The sequence below is a fragment of the Seriola aureovittata genome, chromosome 15, assembly GCF_021018895.1.
Source record: "Seriola aureovittata isolate HTS-2021-v1 ecotype China chromosome 15, ASM2101889v1, whole genome shotgun sequence".
In the NCBI taxonomy this organism is placed as follows: Eukaryota; Metazoa; Chordata; class Actinopteri; order Carangiformes; family Carangidae; genus Seriola; species Seriola aureovittata.
In genome coordinates, this window is record NC_079378.1 from 24,669,650 (window position 1) to 24,695,127 (window position 25,478).

Below are 25,478 nucleotides of genomic sequence, written 5' to 3' on the forward strand. Positions count from 1 at the left end.
TCTCTCTCACACATTATTTCAGGGGCCAAAAGTGCAGCTTGGGAGGAACATGAATATTTAATCTGGAGTTTACATTTAGGAAAACATTCATTTTGAAAACATTTACACACGTATCAATGTATTCAATTTAAAATAAAAGGTTGTTTTTTTTTTAAATGCATAACCTGCATAGTCATGTATGTGTTAAGTTATTGTTATAGGGACTCTCTTGTTGGCATCAGTTTCCACCATTTGTCCCAGTGTAAATAAATCATGTTATTGGAGTTCTGTCATTGGTGATTGTTGAGTTCCTGATAAAAATAGCACTCAGACACCCACACTGCAGCTGAGCGCATTGTTGGTAACGGACATCTTTAGTGAGCTGCTGTATGACTCCGTTATTTTGCTTCCTTGTAGCCTGACGGTGCAGCCCTGCTGAGAACTCTGCGGTAATGCTGCCTTCAGGAACTGTCGGAAAACATGGAAGTGTGTCAGTTGTCTATGGATAACTTAACATGAAAAATATAAAAGTGGATTGCTCATCAGAATGTATACATATATAAATAAGGGTTAAACAACATAGCAGCGCTTTTAATAATGATTTTAGTGATGTTTCATAGTTGGGAAATCGTTATCTATAATTATTCTGTTTCCATTATTTCTTGTCTGTGAAAATTAGATGAGTAAAAAACTTTCTTTAGTAGACGAAAAATTATGAAATCAAACAGAAAGAAGAGAATGTTGCAGACATACATTAAAAATAGAGAAAATGTGGATTAACAACAGTATGATAACCCAAAGCCAAACATTGATGTGATTTACTTCCACTCTTTCTTAGACTGCAGCTAACTGTTAGAAAGTGTTAAATAGACATGTACATGAGTGAGTCTGCTCAGCTGTAAACACAGCACTGGAGCAGCTAGCATAAGTAGCCTGTAAGAAACTGAGGTTAAAGCCGTGAGAGATTAAAAACAAACATCTGCCACATGGTTCTATCGTGTTTTATTTCACGCGTAGAAAAAAAAACTCTATGTGTGGTAATGTAAACAACTTGAGTGCAACTTGAGTGCTGAGATGTTGGAGCCCACAGAGGGTACGTGAACGCGGCATGAGCCTGCCCCTCCGAGCAGCAGTCAGTTACATGTTTACTTGCTTTGTCAGCGGTGTCCCCGCCGCACAGATCCCGTGTACCTCACCTGCTGAGGATCAAAACCTTGGACTTTTACCTCGCACAGTGACTTATCTCGTCATCTGGCTCCTTATCAGCAGTTTCCTCTCCCGCAGCAGTTTTTCTTCGGCCAGCCTCTTGCGGACCTTGAGCGGGGGCACGTCGGGTTCACAGGGTTTTTTTTTTTTCTAGCTAACAGGGAAAGATGACGTTAAAATCCAATAAAAACGAACCTGCTGTCATACTGGAGTCTGTCAACAGCGTCCGGACAGCCCTCTCCGATCTGTACCTGGAGCAGCTCCTTCAAAACAAACCAAAGTCTGACAAGGTATGCAGCTGTTTTTACCTCTGTTGTGTGTTTGTTGAACCCCCACATTTTTGGTGTACATGTTTGCTTCCGGGAAGCAGAGATGGGACACATGACCGATTGTTTGTTCATCGGCTAGATCTCTAAAAATGGAGCGTGTTCTGTCTCCGTTAAACTGCTCGCAGCAGCTGAATGTGTTGATCGATCAGACAAAGACCTGAACATGCAGACCTTCCTTCTCCAAGCAGCAGCTGTGGGTTGAAACCTGCGCCGCTCAGCGCTGCTCCCTCAGCCTGACCTGGAGTCAGTAGACATTGCATTGGCAATTTCACTTCTGCACCCCCCCCCCCCACACAAAAAAAAGCTGCCTATGGAAATCATATGACTGACTGAAGTGACCTGAAGCTGTATCACGTGACGGGAGGTCAACATGTAACAGGACAGTGGAGTCATACAAATTCTATTAATTGTGTTAATCCCATAATAATCACGTTCACATGTGGCAGTAACATCAATAGGCCTTTTTCTAGGTCAGAGTTATGCAATATAAAAGATGGTAAACACAGTTCATGTCAGGGCTGTGTAATTCTGCCTGCAGCTCAGGCTGGAGCTGCTGCTGAGGAGTGAGTGGAGGCCAGACGTGTTGTTTACTACATCAGTGGTTCATACTTGTTTTCACACTGAGGCCGGATTTGTTGTGAAACCTCTGGAGGGAAACACCTCACAGTGCGACCACAAACTTTAAAGCAGTGTAAACTTTAACGGGACAGGCAGGGCGATAGTTTAAATCCCCGACGACCTCTGGGCCGGGATTTGGCAGCCAGTGATACCGAGGGAAATCTTAGTGCTGAACTTCTTCTGTGAATTTGTATAGTCAGCAAACAGCTACTGAGGGAAATGGGGAACGGAGGAAACTCCTCTCCTGATATCAGCAGTTTTTTAGTCTTACAGCGTGTTCTTCTGCTGGCTGCTGATTGTGAAATCACTGTCTTTAAGAGAGGTCACGTAGTCCATTACCTCACAGTGGGCGCTGGTGTGTATAATGGATATCATGGGTGATTTACAGTATCTTATGGATTCCTCATCTTTTGTTTGGTTAAAGTGAGTGAAGTGACTAAGCCTGCTCTGATCCTCTGGAGACCACTCCAAATACCTCAGACTTAAGAACTGTGCACCAGCCCTACATACACAGTCACCCATGCACGTCTTTCCCTCTGCGTAGCGTTTAAACTCAAGAACAGCTACGTGACATGTTATTCTAGCTGCACTCCTCTGCTGTCACTGCCTCAGACCTGAAGTGATTATTAAAACCCAAACAGGTTCAGACAAGTTCGGCTTCAGGCGAGGGAGCTGTGGCAGGACACAGAGGTCTGAATGTCCCACTTTTTATTTCGGCTTCAGCTTCTGTTAAAAGAAGCTGTTACAGTTTGAGTTTTTGTCTGATAGGATCTGAATCCACACTGTTTCTCTCAGAGTCCTATATAGGTCAAATATTGATCTCCTTTTGTGCTGCCTCACAAGATCAATAGGAGATCCACCCTTAATCCTACAGGAAGGGATTAATAATTAATATTTCTTGACTTGAACGGCTAAGGAGAGGAAAGCCAGAGACAGACTGCATCATAACGCAATCGGTGAAATTAGATCACGGAGCTAAATGTCCAAAAGCAGGCAGAGCAGTGGGAATGAATCACTCTGTCTGATCTTCTGAATCTACTGCAAATAAAGCAAAGGGCCAACGTCCAGAGCAGGAAGTGCTCTGCTCTTTCCTGAATGCATTTTGCCTTTCAACCAGCTGTTTGTTTATCCTGTTGCTTCTCCACGCCCAGAACTGGTATTCAGGTTTCTGAAGGGGTTTCCTGGCCCCGCTTCTAGTAGCATGTGTCGACTGTCAACAGTGATTGGAACACATTGTGACAAACAGACGAACGCCTTTTAATTATGTGTTTATCTCTTTACACTCTGGCCGTGTGAGTGATGGGCCCATTGTCAGGATCATGATCAGACGCATTTAATTAACGAGGCCTTTTTAGTGCTGATGCAAATCTAATCACACAAATGTAAAAGGGTCATATTTAACCGTGAGATTTGACCTTTGTCACTTCCCTTCCTGCTCAGTCGTCAGCGTTAGCGTTACCCAATATCTGTGAGTACAGGTTTATCAGTTACTCCTGCCCAGAACGGCTTCACACACACAAAAGAGTCATTATGTGATCTCCCAGATGATCCAATTTTTGGTTCTTTTACACAGTTCTGTGGCTCATCACATTCATTTACAGGAGTCATAAGATTACAGACATTATTCGTATCCATGAATTTCATTTCCTGTTGTCTTTGGAGCAGCTCTCAACTGAAATGGTTTCCTCTTAGAATAGAAGCAACAAATAAAACCAGCTTTTGATTTCAGAGATAAAAATCAGTGTGTGATGTTTCCTGTGTGTATGTGGGGATTTTTTATTTTTTGTGTGGGAACATTGCTGTACGGATTCCTTTCCTCTGAGGATGTAATTTCATCTGCTCGCCATGGGACCTCGTCCAAAACCTCCCTCCTGGAACAGCCCTGACACATAACGGCACAAGAGCTGGTAGATAAGTATCGTGCTCAGCAAAGCAGCGGGCTCTCTCTCTCTCTCCCACGTTCAGGCTTGTCTTGACTCACCATCTGTATGAATACAAAAATAGGAAAGTTCTTCACTAGACGGTCTTCAACAGCTACTGAGCACCTTTATGTAATCATCATGATAGGCGGAGGACGGTTATTGAGCCACAGGTTTATAAGCACAGTCGTGGTGATGATCTTACCAAACTGCTGTTATGGGCAGTATCATAGAGCTGAGGTTACAGGTGGAGGTGGAGGTGGAGGAGGGCGATAATGATATTTATTGGTTTATTGTAGTGCTGATGCTGGAACACAGATAATATTATTTTTTGCTGAAGCAGCGCTGATGTGTCATTTTCATACAGAGATTTTTGTGCTGATGCAGGTTAATCATGTGACCAGTTCCTAAACCTTTTGATACTGTGCTTCCACTTCTCTTTTACACACACGAGGTCTGTCCACAGAAAGTCCCACGAGTCACTGTAGGACATGTGAACTTGTGCTGCTACATGTTCAGTATATGATCCGTCAGAGGACCACTGGCGCTGATCTGGACTGGAGACCACCTTTGTTGACACTGTGGATTTCCGGCTTTTAGACTCTTCTTTAGCTTCATTTAGGTCTAAAAGCTTCAGTATGAATCCACAAAACCAACCTCTGGACTTTTCTTTGATTTTCAAACTTTGATGAATTTAGAAGATTTTCCCAGAAGGCTCAGTTTCCTTACATTAAAGCTTTTCTTTGACCTGACAAGACTGGTGGTATCCATGACCACATGAACCTGGTGGACCAGATCGCTGAATGAGGTTAATGAAGTGTTATAACACTGGGTTAATTTTCAACCTTGAACATATGTTGAAACTGCAAATGAAACATAGCTGTTGGCACACATGAGCAGAGAGCTCTCACTGCAGTTATTGGAAATACCAGTGTGATAATGATCCGGTCTGCCCCGATCGACTGGCTGTAATTCTTCAGAACAATGTTCTGACGTTAATTGCGTGGTTTTCCATCTTGAGAAAAGTTGAATTCATTTTGATAAAACAATAAATGTTCTATCTTTTTTTCTTCTTTTCAACAGGCAGCTATGCAAACCTATGAGAACAAGGGAGCTGAGGTCTACACCAATGGCAGTGCTAAACACATGAACGGCACAGAGATGACCAAGATGAGAGAAGTAGCGTTTGAAAAGAATGCTTCAGAGCCAATGGTAAACACACACACACACACACACACACACACACACACACACACACACACACACTTTATATATGTTCACATTTGTGTTGCTGATTCCTCCTCATTGTCCGTGTGGTTCTCCTGCAGGGCGTCACTCTGAAGCTCAACGACAAGCAAAGGTGCACTGTGGCCAGGATATTGCACGGGGGCATGATCCATAGACAAGGTAATTAATCACATATTGATTAATTCTTTGAGTGTTGGTGTGGAGTGAGCTGAACAGCTGTGTGTTAGAAACAAAGTTCTTCACCCAAAAGGTCAGGAGTTTGTCCCAGTATCAGTGAATCTGTCTTGGCATCTGTGTGTACGTCATGTCCTGATCAGTGATCAGTGTATGATCAGATGATCAATGAAATGTCTCACGTGTACTTCAGTCAACAGATCATTTATATATCTCAGGGCGCATGCCAACTGAGCTGTAAACTGACACTAACATATATAACATACAGACATGCGAGATGAGGTTTCACTTGTTGTGGTTTCCTCTTCTCTCCAGGGTCTTTACACGAAGGGGATGAAATAGCAGAAATCAATGGGAAGAGTGTAACAAACCAAACTGTAGACCAGCTACAAAAGATTCTGGTAAGTCCACACCTTCTAACTTCAACTTACTTTCTTAACAAAACAACGATTTTGGGACTAAAGTTGATGCTAATGTTTATTTCTCATCTTTATATACAGAAAGAAACCAATGGAGTAGTCACAATGAAGATCATCCCCAATCTGCAGAGTCGATCCCAAGCCTGTGAGGTAATCACATGAAAATGCACTTGGCTCTGGTCTCGTGGTGCGTTCGCTTTCCACTCAGGCCGGACGGTGTCTTGATGGCTTTGATTTCTTTTCTATCCGTCTTTTCTTACCTACTTTTTTAAAAGCATTTTGTTCTTCATTAGGTGAATCTTCTGTTAGTCAATGAACAACCCAGGTGACTATGACATTAGTTTTAAATTTGAAAAACATCACTCACTTTAGTTTTGCTAGTTGGACAAGAAACACTTTGGTAGTGTGTTTCATTCTGCCATCTGCTGGCCACAACTCATCACTGTCTCCAGCAGCCAGTCATGAGCCTCCGGTGACATCAACATGATTACTGGCTTATCAACTGCTATTGATTTACCAGCATGCTGTACATTGGTATGTAATAAATGAAACATATAGTAAACATGAATTTAAAGGAGCTTTAAACAGTGGCCACATAGAAACTAATATAATGACTTTAGTGATGTTGCTTTAATTCAGTTTATCGCTGCATTAAGTTCTGTCTTTGCTGTGGCCAGTGATGGCAGCCGACCTAAAAGCTTGTAGTCCATTAATACGTAGGTTTAGTTATTACTTTAATGCTCACAGAACATTACTTTTGGTGACCCAGACCACTCCAGTGCACCCTCTGTTAGTACATAGTGGGTGCATTAATTCAGTCTGTGTAGAACGACCGCTGGAGAGACTCGGGGGAAACCACAAATGTTCGTGAACTCTACTAACACTAGTAATGATTTACCCTGCGGAGAATTTACCCATGATCCTGCTGTGATCTTTGGCAGTTTATTCAGGATGTGTACACGAGCTCATCTCTCTCTGGGAAGGTAGCTTACAAACCCCTGGGGGAGTTGGTGGTCTGATGCGGGGGATGAGTACACAATACCTCCTGCAACTGCTCAACAGGTTAACTTTAATAAGACACCAAGTTAGTCGGCAGCACAATTAGATTTCACTGGGAGAAAATTGCTCATTTTTACAATTTTTGCTGTCCAAGATCAGAGCATGAACTCGTGTATTCTGTCGAAGGGTGAATTTCCCAATTAACATTTGTAGAATCCGAATATATGTGTTTGAATTTCCACTATGAAAATTTATTTTGGAGGATGCTGTACAGGTCCTGTGGGTCTTTGAAGCCCAGTATCTGATGATCCGTGTACGTTTACAATGATATTGTGTTCAGCAGACGCTGTGATTGTCAGTTACTACACATGAGGGGAATGTTGAGGTTTCAAACATGTAATCAAGATGCTCCTCATTTTCAGCGGCGTAAACATTAAAGAAAAAACAAATGCTTAATATTTCAGTTCAAGCTTTCAGACTGAAGTATATAGTCAGTGTTTTAGCCATGTACTTGTGCAGCACAGTCACAGCCACACAAACATCTGACACAGCAGTACGCAAACTTCTTAGAACGGATGAAATGAGAACTGGAGAAAATGTCTTTATAGAGAGAGGGAGGGAGATATATTTATAGAGAGAAACTGTAGATGTCGTCCTTTATTATCAGTTTCAAAGTGAATCCGTTAGATGAAAGTTTGTGCTCAGCAGCAACAAACACATGGATATCAGAGACCGTGTTTACAGCTGAGCTACAGATGGGACGTTATTGCCCACAGTGGTGAGGACGACACGTCATCAGTGAAGTCCAGATCCAAACACAACATACACACTGCAGACGTTAGTAGCTCCTTCCTCACTTTCAAACTCAGCACATGTGCTCTTAACCTGCAGATGTACATGAGGGCCCAGTTTGACTATGACCCCACCAAGGATGACCTCATCCCGTGCAAAGAGGCAGGTCTGAAGTTTCAGACCGGTGACATCATTCAGATCATCAACAAGCAGGATCCCAACTGGTGGCAGGGCAGAGTGGAGAGCAACGCCGCTGACTTCGCTGGACTGATACCCTCCCCAGAGCTCCAAGAATGGTAAACAGCTCCGTCACACTATCTGATGATTAACCCCCGAAGCATCAACATCACAGACGTGAGCAAACTGTTCCCAGCTTAACCCAAATCTCTGTTTCCGCTGCAGGAGGGTGGCGAGTAAAAGCAAGGCCAGAGAGGGCAGTCAGTCCTGCAGCCCGTTCGGAAAGAAGAAGAAGTGCAAAGACAAGTACCTGGCCAAACACAGCTCCAGTGAGTGAACCTCTGGAGTCCCTGAACTTCCTCTCAGTTGTGCTGTAATGTGTTTTTTTTTTTTTTCTGAAATTAAAATTCTTTTGCAGTTTTCGACCAGCTGGATGTGATTTCTTATGAGGAAGTTGTTCAGCTCCCGGCTTTTAAGAGGAAAACACTTGTGCTCATTGGTAAGCGTCCTAGCTCTGTTACATGATTTATTACTGGAATCAAATACATTAATGAATAGTAAGACACTTCTGATCATCCACACTGATCCACATGTTCTCATTGTATCTCATGTATTTAAGTGTAATTGTTACAAATCGTTCAAACATATCAAGCTCTAATACCACCTCTAATAATTTAAAGGCAGTTTCATCCGGACACGAAGGTTAATGTTTGATTAAAAAGCACTTGGAAATATCATTTCTGCTCTCTGTAGGTGCCCCTGGCGTAGGAAGGCGCCACATCAAAAGCGCACTGCTGACCAAATACCCAGAGAAATTTTCCTACCCTGCACCACGTAAGTAGAACCACACGCTTCATCTTCTTCTTTCCAGAGCAGCAGCAGCTTTGCCAAAATGTCCTCGGGCTAAATCTTTTAAAACTTACAGACACCACCAGACCCCAGCGCAAGGACGAGGAGAACGGACAGGAATATTATTTCATCTCCAATGACGCCATGACCAAGTGCATCTCTGGGAATGAGCTACTGGAGTACGGCAGCTTCCAGGGAAATATGTTTGGCACCAAAATCGAGACCATCCAGAAGATCCACGAGCAGGGAAAGATTGCTGTGCTGGACATTGAACCACAGGTTGGTATTTACAGGTTTTTCTAGAAATATCAGACAAAAGGAAACATTTTAGTTTGAAGTTTCACCAGTTTTCAACAGCACTCACATGCTCATACTGTATGTTGACACTTCTGTGTGTGCGTCGTGTGCTTCGTGTGTCATTGTCATCCCTGGACATCCACCCACAAGCAACAATATGATGGCCAATCCAAAATCAATGCCTCAAAGCTTCTGTATTCTCATCATAAAAAACACATTTTTGTTGAAGCTGTTTAACACAAATTCTTCTTTGTCACATTTCATCGCAGACCCTGAAAGTCTTGCGGACTGCTGATTTTGCGCCTCTTGTGGTGTTCATCGCTCCGACCAACACGGCTCCCCAGGTGCTCTACCTTTATCTGAATATGCTCAAATATCCTCAAACACCAAACTCCATCAGCTTCCAGCTGCTAATCCTCTGTGTCTGTGTCTCCTAGACGGAAAACCTGCAGATGATCCAGAAAGAGTCGGACGCCATTCTGGCCACATATGGACACTTCTTTGACGTGGTTCTCGTCAACAACGACGTGGATGAAAGTGTAAAAGGCGTGGAGGAGGCCATGGAGCGTGCCACCTCCACCCCGCAGTGGGTGCCTGTATCATGGGTGTACTGACAGCTGTCCGGCAACAGCGCAACACCCTGCGGTTGATATAAAGCAGTGCAATATCACTCCTTACACGAAACCTCTCAGTTAGTGATGTCCCACGTGTGTATGGGTTTACTTTTTGGTTCATGTTAATCGTCAATGAGATTTTTTGCACAAATGCATCCAAAAAAAAGCAATATGTAGAAAGGCGTATTTTAGAGAGTGGAGCTCACCAGGGATGTTTTATTGGGTTGTTTAGACGTTTGTGCTTCAGGCTTTTGAGGGGCTGAGGGATAGTTTTGGTGCCGCACACCGTCGTGATTGTTGGAACGTGAGAAAATGCAAAATAGGACCACAACTGTGAATGAAATCCTTACCTTTGAATAACAGGATTTTATCATGAAAAACATTGATTTTGGATTCATTGTCTTTGTTTTGTCTGTTCTCATTAGGTTGTGCCATGAAATTGAGATTCTGAAATCGTGTGTTCACTAAGTGTATGTGTAACTCCACACAGCGATCATGTCCTCCACACAAAACCTTTCAATCAGTCAGTGACAGCCTCACTTGTCTCATCTCATCAAAGTTGTATACCTCATGGGATACTGTAAAGGCACTTTTAAACAGAAAATAAATTTCCCTGCTCTGTTGCAACTGCTTCATTGACCCTGTTTCACCTGATCCTCGAAGCCCTGAAGGAGAACTATGGCAGTTTTATGTCAGCAAGAAAAGTGCAGAGAAACTGTTTCCATTAGATCCACATCAGACAGGAAAACACCCGAGGAGCAAAACCTGGAGACGTAACTGAAATATAAAGGTTGATGTTCAGACTCTTCCATTGTTCCTGTTTGTCTGGACCAGACTTTATATTATGTTTTCTGTCTTTGTGGTTCATCACGTCTGGGCAGAATACTCCGTACTTCAAGTCTCTCGACGAACATTTTAGATTTGGAGCATGGAGCAGAAGAATTGTGGGGGCTTGTGGGTTTCTCAGACGAAGTCATGGCTCAAAGCTTTGATCAATTATAGATCGGGGCCGAACAGAACAAGTAAAGCACCCATGTCTCCCACATTAGAATTCTTCCTTCGTCCCGATGTGGGAGAAACAGTTACAGGTTATACATGACAATGGATTTGTTCACAGCTTCCATCCAGATTAATCCACCTAATTAACTCAAAATATATCCTTCTATGAAAGACAGCTTTTATGTCCATCAAACTGAAAGAACACAAACACACAGTTTTGCAAATATTGAGATGATTCAGTTAGTTTGATTTATTATGTGGAAGTAATAAAATAAGATGGTTGTATAAAAAAAAAAACAGCCGGCTGGAGGCAAAAATATCAACTGTGTGATGTAGGTGTTAGGTCTTATCTGTATTAGCACAGTGTGATAATTCTTCCCATAAACCATCGAACAATAACCAACAAATTAGAGTTTTATTTCTGTAAATATGAAAATGAAATGAAAAGAATGAGTCAAGTTAAAAAATGATGGAGAGACAGACTTAACAAGAACAGCAGTGTGTATGTAAATACAACAGATTTGACCATGATTCTGTAAAACAGGTTTGTCATTATCTCTGAGTTGACAGCTGTGAGGGAAGCAGCCACTAAAACATCATCCACTACATGGTTAAGGAGTTTGGATATGAAACAAAACTATGTTATGGCGCCACCATGTGGTTGTTTCTGCACAACCAGAGCCGCTCTGAGAATATCCCTCATGTTAGATTCACCCTGAACTGTGACACTGAATCTACATCACATGGGACCACAGGTTATAAGCATGGCTGGTCCAGACAGTGTTCACAACACAGTTTATCAATCCTGTGGCAAAATGATTCATGCGCAGTAATAACTGCAGTGTATGGGTTATATTTAGCCTAGCAACAAGTCGGGGGGTTAAATAAGGAGAAAGGGGATAAAAGGAACAGCAGTTGAAGAAGTTATCAGCAGCCCAACAGAAGCTGGAGAGATCAGACTCTATCATATCAGAAATGTTGTGATCATCTGTCTAACTTGGAGTATTTTTGTTCTTATCTATCTTACTTATCTATCAAGGAAGGTAACATTCACATTACTGCCTCCTATAGAAATCTGCTGGTTCCTTTATCTTTAGCCACAATAATTTCAATTAAATGATTCTGTTTCTCTGTTTCTGTGAACGCATAAACATGTTTACGCAATTCAATGCTGCTTCGTTAAAGGTCATCTAAATAACGAACAGATGCAGAGCAGGCATATACACGTGTGTTTGTGGAGAGCTTGGCTCATAAATAAGCCTTTTGTCTGTTTCTCAACTTTTTATAATCGAAAAATACAGATCTATAAAAAAAAATGAGGACTTTTAAATCTGTACTTCCATTCAGTCCTGTTACCCAGCTGCCACTGCAGCAAAGCCTCCTTTAATAAGCCCACATTCACCCACTACGCTTCACTGCTGATACGGCTTCACAGTCGAAAACAGTGTTTAGGTCTTTGTTAAATGTAAGAGCTCTGAAGAGCCTGTGATTCATCTATTCAAACAACACAGTGCGAAATCCTGAGGATAACAAATGTGCTATTTGCCCAAGTTTAGACAGACGACTGAGTACACACACACACACACAGACACACACACACACTCACACACTGTTGTTGTATTTTTAGTCTTTATGTTTTCATTTTGGTCTGACCAAGCAACTTGGAACTTTGTTTTGAAAGGCACTGTATAAATGAAATGTAAAATTCTTCTTCTTCTCATTATTTATTACAGATGAGCATCAGACATATTTGTAGTTTTTCTTTTCCACTAAACAAGAAACAAGAAGCTGCTGTAGTGAACATGTGTTTGGTGTAGAAAGAGTTCAGTGGTGGTTCAGTGAGGTCTAACTAACTCACATGAGATTTCAGCCTGGGACATCTACTTTAAGCCAATTGAGGTGTCAGGTGGGATCAGGTTAGCTTTAGTAGCTTTGATATGTACAATGATGCTTGTGTGACAGGATTTAATCTGACTAGGGATTCCCCAGTGTTAATTACCTGCCCAACAGTATACACTGCACAGATATAAAGTTATAGTATATAAAGTCTCACCCAACACACAAGATTGTAATTTTAAAATAAAGAGTTTTGGGAGTTTTTGAAGATATTTTATGAAAGTCTAGACCAACAAGAAAGAAGCTGCCTTCAGGGCTATAGTCTAGACAAGGATCTGTATGTATTGCTGTCTAGCTTCACTTCTTTCTTTCTGCAAACATATTAGTGAATATTTTTCACAAGGAACTGAGTCAAAGATAAAAACTACTGAGGCCTATTTATGTACAGATTACTGATTGGATCCTGTAGGTAACAGCTGCTTCCACCCTTTTTGGGGTTTACATAAACAAACTCTACCTATTAAAAATATTATTAATGTTAACAGATTTATTGCCAGAAAGACGGATGTAAAAGATTACGCCACAATAGACGGATGTAAAAGATTACGTCCGTCTTTCTGGCAATAAATTCTCTTGAGGGTAAAGTGGAAACTTACAGTAATTCATACCAACAAATTAAGAGAGGAGCATCATAGTTCCTTATTGGTGTGTTGTTTTAGGTTGACCTAGCCAAAGGCTGTAGGTCTGATGCCATGACGTCCACTTCTGATTGGACAAAAATCAGTCATTATACTCTCGCGATCATTTTTAAAAATCCACTTTTTTAAAAGAATCTTTACAAAAAGAAAAAAAGTCAGTAAGAATGAAATCATCTATTTAGAAGGAAAGTTTACATCCATCCCCCATTTATTTTTAATGATTCATAGTTTATTTGTTACTTTGCTTGTGAAACTGTAGAGCCCCCACCACAGGAAACAGAGCGGGTCACCAGGGCCCCGGGGGGCACCGCGGCTGAGAACACATTAAAAGACCCTGTCCTCACATTAATTCAGTGTACCATACCAAATGTGATGCAGATCAGTACCAAACAAAAGGCTGGTAAGCTGCTCTCAGGTGGGTTTACTCTTCTCTACGTCCTCATCCATATTTACTATGAATGATAACCAGGCACCTACTGCGAGACTCGCCACACCCCCTTTCGAGGAACGCCATTTTGTTGACACACAGACTTGCCATCAAAATAAGCTCCTTTAGTGGAGCTGTAAGCCCAAACATGACCATGACATGTTCTGTGTGAAAAGCAAACACGAGTACAGCCCCAACACCAGCAGCCACAGATGAAAACTCCGCCGTCACGAGCGTTAAAAAGCGGTGTGTTTGAAGTCCCGGCCTCCTATCTCAACATGAAACTCGCCGCGATTGACGTCACCGAGCCATCTTTGTCCACCTAATCCAGGCGGCTGTTTATTACACCTTCATTACCGCACGGACTCTGACAGCGCCGGGCTCCAGTTATAGCCTGCAGCTGCCGCATCGCCGTAGAAGTAGCGAGGAGAGAGAAAAAAAAGGGTTTTGTAGCGAGGGGACACATCTCAGTGGGAGATACAAGCCAGTGCTCCTCCTCGGGTATATAGGCAGGGAAACGCCACAATAACCAACCAAAGGCTGCCAGAGGGTAGAGAGGAGCGCACCAGGCAATCCACATCCATCTGCCAGCCACTCACACCGCGCTAACATTTCCAGTCCGGATTTCAGCACAGCTGTCCAGCCACTACTACAAGGAAAATGTAAGTAGACTTCAGCTCCGTTTTAAAGCTCCTTTTTTTTTTTTTTCACCCCCCAAATCCTGATTTATTAATGAATCCCAACCCCGTCCTCAGGACTGGTGCTGGCAGGCTCTGTGGGATGAATAGTGTCTGATGGGTCCCGGGTTTCTTTACCATCAAATGTTCAGGTTATTTCACTGGAGTCACGTAAATCCGAATATGATCGATATATATTGGTGATGGATTTCATTTCAGAGCTGTGTTCCTCCGATAATGTGACCCAAACGTAAACGTATCGAGGCTAACACGTCGGCCTAACCTTGGAGCAGACGGAGGCTTCGGCTTTTATCCGTCATTAAACTCCTTATTAGCCTGATTTTAGGGCGTTTTCACGGTGAACGAGCTCCGTGTTTATCGCCTGTCTCCTTCACATTGTCGTGTGGTGCCTTTTCACTCGAGCCAGCACGCACGCATTTTTTTTTTTCCAGTTTGGACTGGTTTGATTTGAAAAGGACACCGTGTGTACGCGTTTCCACGGGCTAATTAAAAACTACCACAACCAAACCAAACGCACAATAAAGCCTTTTCTTCTCCTTGTGAAACATTTCCAGGGCTTCATTCGTTTGTGTCTGAGCCGCAGGTGACGATTAGGCTAATTCTAGAAACAGCAAGGACATAATGTTGGACAAGCCATATGATCTGTTTCAGTAGCGCCAAACGATCTGGTCAGTCTGCCTGTTGAACATTTAAAGCTTCGACATTATTCGACGAACGCCGTTTAGACCTTCTTATAGACGGTGGTATTATTAGCTCTGACTTAGGCTCAGGCCTAGTTTACGTGATATTTGCACTACAGCTGGGGGTGGGGGTAGCCTAGCCTCCTACTGTATGTCGTCGATTGTCGTGCGAGGGCGGACAGCTATATATCTCACCATATTCCCCGGCTGTTTGCTTCTTCGTAGCCAAATGAATCCCGTAAAATGTCTCTGTTTCGGTCCATTATTTGTTCCTTTGTGTTTTCAGACTGCACATGATGCACATATATGAAAGGCAGGCGGGGGAAAGAGCCGTGACAGCCGTGTCTGTCCGTTTTTGCATAGCAGACAGTTACAACGTAGAAACAGCCTGTGTTATTGAACAGTGGAAACATGTCTGATTACATTCACCCTGTTGACTGGTTGTAATATCTTTCACCGACATTGTCTTATAATCCAAGTGTTTAACACCCCCCCCCCCCCCCCCCCCAAAAGGAACCTCCCCGCCCTCGACGTGGTCGGGTGGGCTCTCCGTGTATTTACAGGCCCGTCGTGCTCGTCGTGAAACGTGATGTCCTACAGCACATCATGTAGGCCTGCTGGGTCTGAGTACGGTCAGACATGAAAGTGTTGTGGGTTAGTTTCCAGTTCAGTGACATCAAACAGAATGGACCACTGAGGCTGGGATCACACGGTTTCAAGTCTGAGCTTCTGTGGCGCTGTCCAGTCCTGAAATGTCGCTCTCCAGTGCTGAAAGTCAGGCAGCCGCTTTTCCATGACAGTGACCACCCAAACAGAAACCCATTAGACCAGGGACCTCATTTATTATTATGGTTTTAAATCAAGTGTAAAATAGCTTCTATCTATCTATCTATCTATCTATCTATCTATCTATCTATCTATCTATCTATCCTTAATCATATTGAGGATCCCTGGAAACACTGCACAGAGATCTCAGTTGTTTCAGCAGCACTCTTTAGAGACCGTTTTTATAGACCGTGTCTATAAAGAGAGTTGAATATATTTAGCTTTCATAGAGAATCTGACATTGTTGGTGGACTCGCTTTATGTAGACAGAGACCTGTTAAACCTTAACATACCCAGCATGTTAGGTTAGCTGCCTGCATCAGATAAGGGTCTTACTTGTATTTTTGATTGATAGGTTCATTTCTATTCTCTCTGTTCTGTGGTTTTTACTGATTTTGATCTGTAAAATGGGAGGAAACTGAAATATGTGCTCATAGGAGCAAGTTAACGCCAGACATGAATTCACTAGAGGGTACGTACAGTTTTTCAAAAGGCTAACAGTCTCTCTTCTTGCAATTTTGAGACTTAATTCACTACCAATATCTGTTTATTGCATCACTCAAATCAAGAGATTAATCTATAAACATGAGGGGATATTACCGTTGTATGTGCCCTAATTAGGGAAGCATGCAAAGTCTCAATTCCATTTATCACCTTCAATTAAAAGTGGAGATTATCCACCAAAGTAGCGGATTAAAAGTAGTTACTCCACCTTTCTGTGGCGCTTCCAGTTCGTCCCTCAAAGTCGACAGTTATTCACAGGGTGTGCAAGCTGGTGAGAAATGTTGACAGTGCACTAACAAGACTTCTTGGTTGGTTGAGGTGCCAGTTCAGAGGCGACGATAGTGTGAACCTCCTACACCTTTGTTGAAAGAATATGAATGTGAATATCCACAATGTACAATTTTAATACTGTTACAGCTGTTTGAAGACATAAAACATGACACATAATAATAATAATAATAAAGCTGTGAGTTTTTATATGGTCAGTTTCTGTTTGGGCCGGTTGGCAGCTGACAGCGACCACCAGCACCACCAACTATTCACAAGGATTTGTTGTTGTTAGAGGATTAGTAATGTGTGAGCATGTAAAGGTGACCTTTATACAGAGTTTTGTCTCACACTGCTAGAGAAGCTTATTCACATTTATTGTCACAACATACTACAGCCTTTTATCACAGTGTACAAGGTTACAATTTCATTTTCCATTTCATTGATTGATTGGTGGATAGCAATAAAGAATGCTAAATGAAGCACATTTAGCTGCTCCTCCTTCATCTTAAGCCTTTCAAGCATTTTTCATAAGACTTTCTATTTACCTGCTGATGCATCATGTAGCAGAGGATTTAAGATTTAATGTAAAAACTTGGTTTCGATATGGGCAGATGTTAGTATTGCAGGTTAACTCATATTAGTAGGTTGTTGGTGTTGTTTTTTCATGGTTATAATCAATAACGCTGTCAATAACACATTGTGCCTGCTGTCCATTCTGTGTTTCAGTGAAAACATGGAGGGGTTAAACTTTCACTTTACAGGAACCTGTATCTTTTCAAATAAACAACTTTGTTTTCTACAAAAAATCAATGATAGGTTGTAGGTCAGAAATGAGATGAATGGAGTACACAGTCACCCTCAACAATAACCATTTCTACATTAAAACAAAAGAGAGAAATATTATTATGAACATGTCCTCAGTGTAGAACTAGGCTTGATTCTTGTGCTGGAAACAGTCCCACGTGTGTAGGAAAGGCTATAAATACAACATTATTGATTCCCATGTGATGATCTCACTCATCTTTCAGCAACGTATTTTATTTGGAATGAAAATGGTGTACCAGAAGAAAGGGGGGAGTTAAAAGTGCATTTTCTCCTACAGTGTTAAAAACAGCTTGTCAGAGAATTTGGTGAATGATACTCATTTGCTGAATCTGTCAGTTCTGTCAGGTCTGCTGCTTTGGGTTGGTTGTGGCTCAGCTGTTACTTGATGTCGCCTCTGTGTTTGTGATTAGTCTTGGATCATTAGGATTTGTCTGCATGACAGTTGGTCTATAGGTCTCACTGTAGAAACTGTCACTCAACACAGGTTTCTGTTTATATTTCATTCTTCATCATTCATTTAGGGATCACACAATCAACAACAACAGGATGGAAGAGGATTAGAATTTTACTTAAGAAAAGAAAAATAGATTTAAAAAAATCAAATAAAAATCAATTATTACTTTGTAAATATTAAATTGTATACATCTTAATATTTCTGGTGCATTTGCTTCCCTTGCTGCAGAGAGCAGAGGTAGCAGAACATGTTAACGTGAAGACGAGGCACTTTTCGTGGTGCTTTCACTTTTCAGTGTCAAATGACACTCTCACTTAAACTCTCGGCCGCTCACGGTCATTATTGGTGCATCTGAAAGAATAGGACTATGTAGGGCACAATACAACGTGACATGACAAATCAACTTGACTTTTGCAAAGCCCAGCTGATCTTTTGTGATAGACGGTAATTATCGCAACTCTGCAGTGCTAACATAAGGAATTCTTCATCTGTGGACCACAGTGAATCTTACAAATCCTACCAATTTGATCTTATTTTTATTTCTCAATACACATGTGTAAATGTGTGAACCTTTCCGTCCTTTTGATTCACACACTGTCCCACAGTCTCCATCGTGTTGTTATTATTCTGTATCTGCCAGATCTGGTCAATTCACACAAAAACTCCACACTAACAACTATTGAATTGAAAATGACAAATAATCACCCAAATAAATATTAATATTATTAATATAATATTTGTGACCTCCCCCCAAATTTAATGTGCCAAACCTCTTCCTCAGGTACCCACTGTATGATAACAGATATGAAACGTGCCACAGAGAGGAAGAGGGAGGAAGGTCATTAATGATCATGAGAAATGAGTCGGAAATATTTGATCTGTATTTCACTTTTGAACAGTTTATCTTGTGTTAAAGACATTTGACTGATGTACAGTTGAGTAAAATTAGACTTACAATTGCAAAATGTCACTCATTTAAAATCTGTTAACTGTAATACCCAGCCATTCTTATTCTCTTTCTTTTTGATCTGGCCCTTTAACCACTTTATATTTGTATATTGTTATCAACAGGTCTGCCCCAGCCGCTGGAGCCCCTGCACCAGAGGGAGGGAGTCAGGCCCCTCCCAACCTCACCAGCAACCGCCGTCTGCAGCAGACACAGGCACAAGTGGATGAGGTGAGTCCACACCTCGCTTCACGTCATGTTGTCAGGCTCGGACGTGGACGTTTGGACCTACTGGTGGTCCAGTCCTGGCTCCGTGCTCAGAGAGTACACACATTTCTAACAGAAGAAACACAAACCTTTCATTGTTGGGAAGGTGATTGACTCTAGTCATTTATGTAATGATTCAAACCGTGTTACCAGTCCAGCTCCATCCTGTCAGCCGCTCACACAGAGTCATCAGCTGATTACGCTGCACTGCTTTGTGTCTCTCTCCCCAGGTGGTGGATATCATGCGTGTAAACGTGGATAAGGTTCTGGAGCGTGATCAGAAGCTGTCAGAACTGGACGATAGGGCCGACGCCCTGCAGGCTGGAGCCTCTCAGTTTGAGACCAGCGCTGCAAAACTGAAGAATAAATACTGGTGGAAGAACGCCAAGGTGAGGACATGCAGACGAACTCACTCAAATAACAAACACATGTGTGTAAAAGCTGCTTTGCTCCGTCCCACTGACAGAAGAACAAAGAGGGAAGCCTCTGAAAATGAGGCCGGTCACAACTGTTGATTTCTGATATACAAGACATCCACATCTACATTTACTATCTAATATGCTCTTGTTAGATGTCATAAGATTATACAATAGTATGTCAAAAATTACATCCTTCTGCTTCTCTAACAACTTCTTCTGAAAATCCACTGACTACAGATGATGATTATCCTGGGTGTGATATGCGTGATTGTCCTCATCGTCATTATTGGTAAGAATACTTTCATATTTTGTGTACACATAAATGAATCATTGTTATTATTAATCAATTGTCTTTCACATATTGAACACATATATACAGTATGAGGAATGTCCCAGAATGAAACAATACATTTTATTTGAAAACAAAATAGTTTCCATTTTAACAAATCCAAACATTTTTCTGGAAGGAAATGATGATCCTGTATTTTAAATCATTATGAATTAGACTTCATATGTCTCTTGTCTTGTTTATTTCCACAGTGTACTTCAGCACCTAAGAAGAGTTGGTCCTACCCCAGTCTGATCCCAACTTCCTTGCTACAAAAAAACAAAACCCTCAAATTGATGACAAGATTAACCACAGATAATTAGTTTATTATATATATATCTATATATATATATATATATCTCCCTGATTAGCCTTGATATAACACCCCTAAACCCTTCAGGGCCCCATGGCTCCCCCACTTCCACCACCTCCCCTCTGGACCCCTGTCAATATTTGTCCTGTGAGTGTGTGGCCCTGTCTCCTTTCTGGGTACTCTTGGCTTTTCTAACCTGCCATACTGAGAACCAAACACTTGTGACGATGCAACAACAGAAAAGGAAACAACGATTGGCGATAATTGTTACATAACTGATATATATAGTTCTTTGTAGAGTTTTATTCTGATATATACTGTTTTGTAGGTGTGTGTGCGTGTGTGTGTGTGTGCATTTTGTATTTTTTAATTTTTGTATTAATTTTACGTATGCTTCAGCGTTAACTACTGCCTATTAATCGAAGTGTGTATCTTGCATGTTCTCATCATCTGTCTGTCCCTGGCTTTCTCTCTCTTTTCGGTGTATTTTTGCACAGTGGAGTTAGTCTCCGTTTAACTAATGAAATACCAATTCATTTTCAAATTCACCTGTCACTCGTGTCCACTGTGACCGTTCACAATAAGCCAGAGGACTAAAACTTGTACTAAAACTAATCATGAAGTTAGAGAAATTGGAGCTATTCCACAGACAAACTGCCCTTAAACTTCCCCAGGTTTCTGCTACTTCAGCTTCAAATTTCTATAACTTGATGCCATCGAGAACTCAAGTCTTAACTTCTTTCGTGGCTTCCTGAGAGTCAGTGCTCGCTGACATCCATCAACCACATAAACAATGCATGAATTGTTCAACTAATCCCCATTAATCATCAATCCCACTCATTTCCACCTGACCCTCATCTGTCTGTCCACCTCATTTCGAGTGTCTTTGACACCACACTCCTCTTCTGTCTCAGCATGCGTCATCATCTCTATTTCTTCTAATAATTTAAAAACTGCCATAGTAAAGTTGGACCAATGTCTGTAGATGTTTCTTTTTTTTTTAATGATTACGTAGTGTCTTATTTCGAAAACATTCCTTCATTGCAGTCTAGTGCAAAGGCTCTTACTGTAGCACATGTAAGTGTAAGTATCTTTAAAAAATGTACATGCGATGAAACTTGTGTCGAAACGTTGGTCATAAAAACCATAGGAGAAAAAAGTTATAGTCAATAGCTGTAAGGGTTCGTTTTGGATAGACGGGATTAGACTTTCAGTCTGTCCAACTTCTTTTTTTCTCTAATATCAGTGATGTTATCTTAACATTACACTTGCAGTATACTGTGGAGATGTCATTCATGTCAAACTGTGGATATGGGCTTGAAAAACAATTCAAATGCCAGGGGAATAAACGGGAAAAAAGTTTCATAAAGCAAAGGTTAATTCTCACTGGCCCGTTACCTACGTCGATACTGAGAAGCCTTAGTCTCCAGTTACTTCTGTTAGTTACTGTAGAATATTTTCAGTCACACGCCCTCACACGTGTAGTTTGTGTAGGGGGGGTGCCTGGCTGCAGAAAATCTGTTTAAAATGCACAAACGACCTTGTTTTTGATGGCGCTGTCTGGCTGGTCAATAGCCTGGCCAAAGAAGATTCTCCTGCAGCAAAACCTCTCCACATGAAGAGCACATACAAAAAAAAACAAACAAAAAAAAAAAAACAATTTAGCCTTATTTGCAAATTCAGGAACAGGGACAGAGGCTAATGAGGAAATTGTCAAATTCACAGATGAGTTTCAGTTCAGCCGTCTGCTAACTTTGGGGTAGGTTAGTGACAAGAAACATGAGAAGCAATGGTTCAAAAAAAAAAAAAAAAAATGGTAGCATTCCTAAGAAGAGTGTTTTGCTAGTGCAGTGGTTCTGTCTCAGTGTTTCTCCCTGTAGTTAAGGCCTTTTTTCTTTTCTAAATATAATAGATTATATTTTTTATTATAGTATATTTTTGTGTGAAACAGACAGGTAAAGAGGAAGTGTGCGATCAGTACCACTTTGCTGCCAACAGCAGTAAGCTCCTCTTTACCTCTGTCTGGTGTGTTTTTTGTAATTCAGCTCCATGCGTTATACACTGCCAAACAACAAGGGAGAGGCTTCTATTGTTACTGCAATTATTTCTTTCATTGGTGCCCTCGCTGGTTTGATCTTGACTTATTCTTTTACTGTTTTTGGCATCTGCTCCTGTGTATATGACCTTTTTGGCTACTTGAGCAGGAGAACAGGACAATGTGATGCACTTGGTTTTTAATGCTCTGTCAAAAAAAGGCCTTTATAAGAAGGCAAAGCGAAAATTCCTTAAAACCAGGAGAGGTACTTTTAGGGATTTGAAACCATTTTTTATTTGCAGGGTTTTGCTCGTGGTCGTAGTCAATCAAAGCTTGGAGATAGTTGCAGTTCAGTTATTTAATCAAATCTGTGTTTCATGAACTGGAGGATTTCTAAGTGTGCAGGCCTGCATTAATAAGTGCTTGACAGGGAGCAACTCAGCTCCTGCTTTGCTGCCACTGATGCCATGTTAACAAGTTCAGCTGCAAGCTACAGCCACTGGACGGCTATAGAGACCACAAAACCACCTGCAATATTTCAGATCAAGTGTGTTTAAAGCCTTAGCAGCCTTCTCTCTTTTCAACATGACTTTTTATCTTCCCCACGAGCTGAGTAGAAACAACCAGCCCCCCTTTTGCTCAACTCACTGATTCAGAATCCTACAGGATGTATGTGTGTGTGTGTGTGTGTGTGTTTGTGTGCGTGTGTGTGTGTGTGTGTGTGTGTGTGTGTGTGTGTGCGCAGGTGCAGCAGTGTAAGTGTGTGAGTGTGTTAGAATAGCTCTGTCTTGGGAATATCCCTAGTTTATCCCGACAGATTAGGCCGCTTAAATCTCAGAGTGAGGGCACGTTGTTTCCTTGACCACTGAAGTACACAAGCAGAGAGGTTACAGATCTGTCGGCCAGTTCCATTAGGAAGGACCCCAACCTCAACAAACCCACTCTTCCTCTCCGCTCCCTTATGTGTTTTACTCTTAATAGAACAAAAGTAACCTGCAGAAGATTACCAAAGACCAGATTCCCACGCTTACGCTGCCAACTGCCATCAAAAACAAGCAGAGAGAAACAGGTTATTCCAACCGTCCGAGTCTGTTTTAAATAGCTTATGCCCTTCCCCTATCTATCCACGATTACAGGACCTCTTAACGACGACACACTATTTATATGGTGTGCCAGTTTGGCTTGTGAGTGTGCCCTTCTAATATATGCAAATTAAACCAAAACATAAGGACCGCATGCTTCAAATCTCCAATACAGTCTCCCCACCACGTGTATCCAGGTCTGAAGAGCTTCTTTAATCTGTAACAAGTTTTTAGACACATGATCCTGTAACTAATAATAGCACAACTCTTCTTTTTTCTCTGTCTCCATAGTGCTGCCAAGTTTGAAAGTGAAAAAGACAGAAACAAACTATAGCTATTAGACATAAAGAAAAATGTTATAAAAAATCTGCATTGTTCGGTGTCGTAATATGGGGGTGTTTTGGGGGTAGGGGGTCCTATATCCTCAGGTTTAAGGTATTAGCGATTTACCAAAATATATATGAGGACAAAAACTATATTAATAAACTGTAAAAATTGGGTTTTTGGCAATAGAAAATCACTTTAGGCTTTCAAACGTGGTCCTTTCAGCCATCCTGCAGGAGTTAACCACACAGTGGACTGAAGTGAAATAACACTACTGATTGGGGTAGGACGTCTGTGTTATCCATGAATCCAGTTGTTGTCCTGTGAGTGCTCAAACAATTTGGTCACAATGGTGAAAATGAAGTGAGTGCTCTCTTTTTCTGTTGCTTTATTGTCTGTATGAAAAGAAGTGCGTATAATATATTTTAACACCGTGGCACTTTTTCTGTTGTGATTCTTTGATTTTTTTTCTTTTTTGGAGGGATGGGAACATGATTTGATGGAGAATATTGTCTTATGTCAACCTCAGGAATTGTTCAGTGATCTCAACTTAACGCTGTGTTCAGGTCATTTGGGGGTGATCCGAGGAGGAAAAGTGTTCAGACCCTCTTCCAGGTTTGAATTCCAACTGATGGACTTGTAATTCAAACTTGGAAGGAGCCAAGCAGAAAGACAGAGACCAACAGAAGATCCAAACCTTCAACAAAACAAGGTGTGATATGTTCAGAGCTTACTGTTGCCCCCAGATGGGATGAGCACAGCAACAGGAGGGAACCTTATGAGTCGCTGAATGTTCACTGGATGGCTATAAACATACAATATTCAACTTAATGTATGTTAACATGTTTTATTTTGAACCAAATATTGTATTTTTTTTTCTTTTGCATCAATTTAGTAATAACTCCAGATGTCACTGAATTGTTTGTGTGTAAGCACTGAAGGGTAAAGGTAAAGAAAATGGGGAGCTAATGGGGAAAAAAAGTATTTTTACCTTCAATTGTCCAGAATGCTTAGAATGATTCTACAGTTTACATCAGATTGCTGTTTGTATCTACAAGATATATTTTTTGTTTAAATCTGTTTATTTTTGAGGAAAGATTTTTGATTTCTCTTTGGGACTGGGATTTCTGGGATGGAGGTCCATGTTGCCCCTTTTCGTCTGGCCTCACTGGAGGGACAGGGCCGGAGGATCACGGGCAATGTGCTCAGTTTTATTTTCTTTCTTTCTTTTCTTTTGCTTTTATTTATTGATAGATTTATTGTGCTGTCATTTGGTATGGGATTAGAAACTAAACAAGGTTGACTCAACGTAAAGGAGAGGAGACTGAGTGACAAACTAAAGTACATAAAATAATTGTAGTGTAAATCTATCAATGTCTTATTATATTGATGAACATCATGAAATATATGTATATTGGAAAAACAGTATCTATGACAACTTGTACTTTTGTGTGTGCTTCATGTGATTTGTGGGTGTGCAACAATGGGCAGATGCAATTTTGACTGCATTTCTGGGACCTTATCTGACCTGTATGAATAAGCATAAATTTATTACCAATACAAAGATAAACCTCTTTCCTTAATTCATCCTGATTACATGTTAGTGTGTTTCAGAAATGCATGAGACCTGCAGACATACAAGACATGCATTCGTCTAGAGTTACCTCACACAGTCATGTTTAGAGTCAGTAACACACACACACACACACACACAACACACACACACACACACACACACACACACACACACACACACACACACACACACACACACACACACACCACTTCAGTCTACTCATTTTTACAAACAATGGGTTATGTGCATTTCATCCTATTCATCTGCTGTTAAAACTATAATCCCCTCTCAGAGTATGAAGAACCATAATGCATTGGAAGTCACGATATCAATGACATTTAAAGTTTCATCA

General features: G+C 41.3%; 2 protein-coding genes across 2 annotated transcripts; both read left to right on the top strand.

Moving 5' to 3' along the window:
- The first annotated feature begins 1,096 nt into the window (after positions 1-1,096).
- On the top strand, positions 1,097-10,243 carry mpp1 (MAGUK p55 scaffold protein 1). The gene is made up of 12 exons (XM_056397630.1): positions 1,097-1,475; positions 5,135-5,263; positions 5,380-5,458; positions 5,789-5,874; positions 5,974-6,042; positions 7,783-7,979; positions 8,086-8,189; positions 8,279-8,359; positions 8,614-8,694; positions 8,786-8,988; positions 9,276-9,350; positions 9,444-10,243. The coding sequence occupies exons 1-12, from the start codon at positions 1,353-1,355 to the stop codon at positions 9,618-9,620; spliced, it is 1,404 nt and encodes a 467-aa protein (XP_056253605.1). The 5' UTR covers positions 1,097-1,352; the 3' UTR covers positions 9,621-10,243.
- Positions 10,244-13,891: 3,648 nt separating this feature from the next.
- On the top strand, positions 13,892-24,978 carry vamp2 (vesicle-associated membrane protein 2). Its single transcript, XM_056397671.1, has 5 exons — positions 13,892-14,242; positions 18,908-19,013; positions 19,280-19,438; positions 19,706-19,757; positions 20,009-24,978. Coding segments are annotated over exons 1-5 (336 nt in total). The 5' UTR covers positions 13,892-14,240; the 3' UTR covers positions 20,026-24,978.
- The last annotated feature ends 500 nt before the right edge of the window (positions 24,979-25,478 follow it).